This window comes from Sinohyriopsis cumingii, chromosome 14, assembly GCF_028554795.1.
Source record: "Sinohyriopsis cumingii isolate HCF-2022 chromosome 14, ASM2855479v2, whole genome shotgun sequence".
Taxonomy (NCBI): Eukaryota; Metazoa; Mollusca; class Bivalvia; order Unionida; family Unionidae; genus Sinohyriopsis; species Sinohyriopsis cumingii.
Window position 1 is genome coordinate 78,209,274 of NC_142974.1, and position 4,361 is coordinate 78,213,634.

At 33.4% G+C, this 4,361-nt stretch overlaps 1 protein-coding gene across 1 annotated transcript; it reads left to right on the forward strand.

Annotated features, from left to right (window-relative positions):
- Positions 1 to 341: 341 nt before the first annotated feature.
- Positions 342 to 3,988, forward strand: LOC149784206 (uncharacterized). The gene has a single exon (XM_089933235.1). The coding sequence runs from the start codon at positions 461 to 463 to the stop codon at positions 2,432 to 2,434; it is 1,974 nt and encodes a 657-aa protein (XP_089789361.1). The 5' UTR covers positions 342 to 460; the 3' UTR covers positions 2,435 to 3,988.
- Positions 3,989 to 4,361: the final 373 nt, after the last annotated feature.

Genomic DNA, 4,361 nt, shown 5'->3' on the forward strand with positions numbered 1-4,361 from the left:
GAATCTGTGACTCATTGATTTCTTTAAAAACGATGGGTAAACTATGACATGAACTTCACGAGTTTGTCTTTGAAGATGCTATAGATTAGTGGGTTTGATTAGGATTTGAACACACTGGAAAGTTTAGTACTGACAAACAATGAAGATACTATATAGGGACAATTATTATGCTAGTGTTTATTTTGTTTAAAAAGCAACCTAATAAAGATATAGATTTCGTCCTCTAAAACGTAACTTTTGGAACAGTGCGGAAGAAAAACTCGGAACATCTGGAACGAATCTACTATTAGTCGTCGCTCACCAATCGAGCATGCCCATATTCAATAGGTTCAGACTAGGAAGTAACAACAAATGTTATTCAAGCGAAGAGGTACTTGTAAATTTTTTTTCCAAATACTTTCATACAGGAGAACATTTAGATGATTTTCATTCATGATTGTATAACGGTTTACTTTTAAAGATGGCGGCTGCTAAAATAGAGACTGACGATCGACCTTGTTGTCCAATTTGTTTGGAACAGTTCAACATACCCAGACAGCTGCCGTGCGCCCACTCTTTTTGTGAGAAGTGTTTACAATCTCACATAACAACTGAGGCTGTCAAACATGAGAAGCAAAGATATGTTAAGTGTCCGGTATGTAGAAACTCTGCAAGTCCATCTATTAAGGATAGACCGACAAGTGCATGGGCGACTTTATTTCCAGTCGACACATTCTTACAGTCAATGTTGCCAGCAAAATCGAAAGTAGATCGTTTGTGTGACGCTTGTAACAATGAGGGTGTCGATGCCCCGGCTGAAGGGTTTTGTGTAGTGTGCAAAGAAGCCATGTGTGGAGACTGTTTGAAAGTACACAGGAAGCAGAAGATATCAAAGGAGCATATCATTATTAGTGTGGATGAATTAGCTTGTAATCCAGAAAATGCGATGAAACTAGCAGAAGGGTTTACCTGTTCTAAGCATCATGGAGAAGATATAAAATACTACTGTAAAGATCACAAGGTTCCCTGTTGTGGCACATGCTTCTTCGATAGCCATAAAATGTGTTCCAAAGTGATTGACTTAAAAAAAGAACTCCCTGTTCTGCTATGTGACAACAATCCAGAAGAAATAATTGCAGAGATGAAGAAAATCGAGATGCATTTAAAAAGGTTTATGGAGATTAACGATGCCAGTGCTAATACTCTTAAGCCCCAAGCTGATAGGCTCACTGACCAAATCAGAGAAGTTAGACAGAAAATCAATTCAGTTCTAGACGAGTTAGAGAATTGTGTGAAGATGGAGGGAAACCGAATTTACAAAGAAGAGGTTATCAGGAAACAGGACGAAAATCATCAGTGTTTGTCACTAATGCATTCTGTGAGAAATTCTCACTACCTCCTTGAAACAGTGAATAAATATGGGAGCAGTTTGCAAAAATTTCTTATGGCAGAAACGATGAGGTCTCAGTTATATTTCTATTGCAATCTTGTCGGAGAAAAATACGAGAAAACTAACACATTAGCAATAACAGTGCAATTCTCTCCTTCGATAAAATCATTTTTGTCTATCTCTTTGTCTGAAATGGGGAAAGTTGTGACGACCACCAGCTCCAACACTCTGCCCCTAACATGTTTGCAGAGGCCAACGAAGGACTGTCATGTAGAGAAGGTTGATGTAATTGATCTTAAAGTCCCTACTGGTACTAAACTATGGTTTCCTGGTGTCACATTTCTCCCTGGAGACAGAGTGATGCTTGCTGATTATAACAATAAACAATGCATCCTACTAAGCTCTTCCTATCAGTTCATCACAAGTCATACGCTAACAGGTCAACCATGGAACATATGTGTACTGGATGACCAGGAGGTCGCAGTGTCATTGTATAATCAGAATAAAATCCAGATCCTGTCAGTGGTTGATGATGTCATCAGGTCAGTCAGGAAGATAAAAACTAAATATAATTGTAATGGAATGGCAGCTGCTGGGAAGGGGGAGATGGTTGTGAATGGTTATTGTGATGAGGACAAGAGTCAATGGAGTCTGATTAACACAAGAGGAGATGTAAAGTGTACTCATCATTATGACTCTGCAGACTTTGTTTACAACTATGTAGCTATGAATAACATAAAAACACGAGTGTATGTTAGTGTGTATCATATGCATTCACTTTTCGGCTTTGACATTGATGGTAGAAAGCAGTTTACTTACAGTCCTGATAATCTCAGATGCCCCTGTGGTGTAGCTGTGGACAGATGTGACAATATCTATGTCCTTGGAAGCGATTCTAACAACATTCATCAGCTATCTCCAGATGGGGCTGTTATACAGGTTGTAAATACAGAAGTGTCAAATTTTCCATATCCGTGGGCGATTTGCATTCACAAGCGTAAGGATATAATAACCATCACCAGTGGTTCAGAGAGTAGAAAAATACACATTTATCAGCTGAAATAAAATTAAATATGTCACTTTAGTGCCACATTCTTGTAAAATTACATAAACGTTATGAAAAAATGCACATCGAAGTCATTTGGTAAAACAATCTATTTCAATATGTAAATAAATGCTGAGTAAAGCTTCATTGTTACATTACTGTAAAGACATTGATATATGCCATATAAACAAAATACGTATTGAAAATTCTGATGTGCAAAACAATCCGTTTTAAAAAGGTAAATAAATGCTGAGGACATTTTTAATGTTTGAAACATTTTTGCACTTACTTCCAAATGATTGACATTAAGTATGTAGGTTGTTATATTGTGTGAATATGGATGCCAGTATTAATGATTGTTATTATTATTATTATTATTATTATTAATGGTAGACTATTAAAAATCTTGTCAGAAAATGAATATTATTTCATATTACTCAAGTTAGATAAATACAATATAGAATTGACAAATCAAGTAAAATGCAATTTGATAAATATTTATACATATTAACTTACTGGATTAGTCACATATTTTAATTTGATTACTATTATACATGATTAAATAAATTAAATTACTGGATTAGTTTGCATAATTTACGAGTCAAGTGTATTTCTGTACAAATACAATTTCTCACTGTCAGTGTAAAATATAATCAATGGCAATTAAAAATTATTATTAATTTCAATCTGGTGATTGAGATTTGAAGCTTTGTTCAAATGTCTGGAATGTTTTATCATTACTAACCAATAACCTTACAGATATGCAGAGTTTAACATTATATCCATGAATTGTTAATTTGAAAAGAAACACAATTCAGAGAAAGAAAGACTTGCACTCTATTTAAGCACTTCCAGTCCTGGTGACTAAGCTTTCCAAAAGTCAGCATTATGAGGGTTTATTCTTTTCATAGTAGTAAAACATATAGTTGCCAAGAAAGGTAAATAACAGAAATAGAAAAGAAGAATTGGTATATATATATATATGAAAATGAAGGCAATTTAGTATTACGTTTCTCTAAAGACACAAACATCATGTAGAAAATTATATCAATCTTTAATGGAAATCTATTTATAATGAATAACATGTTTAGAATTGTTTTTATAATTTGTTGTATTTGCTTAAACACTATAAAATTAGGTGGAGTTTACATTTTGCGTAAATCCCTTGCATGGCTAAATGCTGATGCTGATTATTAGTATTATTATTATTATCCTGCTGTTCCTTATCACTATGTTATTTTTTTATTGATTATTGCTATGTTAATTATTAGTTATTACTGTGTTCATTATTGGATAAAGATGAATATGTAACTTTGCTGAATGAAACATAAATTTGAAGAGTATACTTTCTTTATTTACATCATGCCAGTTGCTATACGTATTTGCATAATAAATTATATACATATAGACCAGTCAGATAAAATGAAACAATTACTTCAAATTATATGCATCCTATGATAGTATGCAGTTATGTAGAGTGCCCAATGTACATACTATTAACCAGGAGTATAAAACAATTACTTCAAAATATAGGCATCCCATAATAGACTATAATAGCATGAGGTTGTGTAAAATGTCCAATGTACATACCATTAACAAGGAGTATGAAACAATTACTTCAAAATTATATGCATGATATGATAATAGCATGAGGTTGTGTAGAATGGCCAATGTACATACTATTAATATTAAATATAATGCAATGAACTAGACTTCTTTATAAAATATCCAGTATTTTAAACATTAGGAAATCTAGAAATAAGACATACCTAGCATTCATTGCTATTTTGCATTCATCTTGATGTTGTGTCTCACCAGCATTTATATGTTAATCAAAATGTGTCTTACTCTCTGTTTGTCTCAGTCTCTCAGCATCTAATTATGTAAGCACAATATAAAAAAGAGCAAAGCAGATACCAGACGCATTTAGTAGCATTGCAGTTGATA

Excerpts from the sequence above, each read along its gene's own strand:
- LOC149784206 (XM_089933235.1), top strand. The coding sequence starts at position 461 with ATGGCGGCTGCTAAAATAGAGACTGACGATCGACCTTGTTGTCCAATT.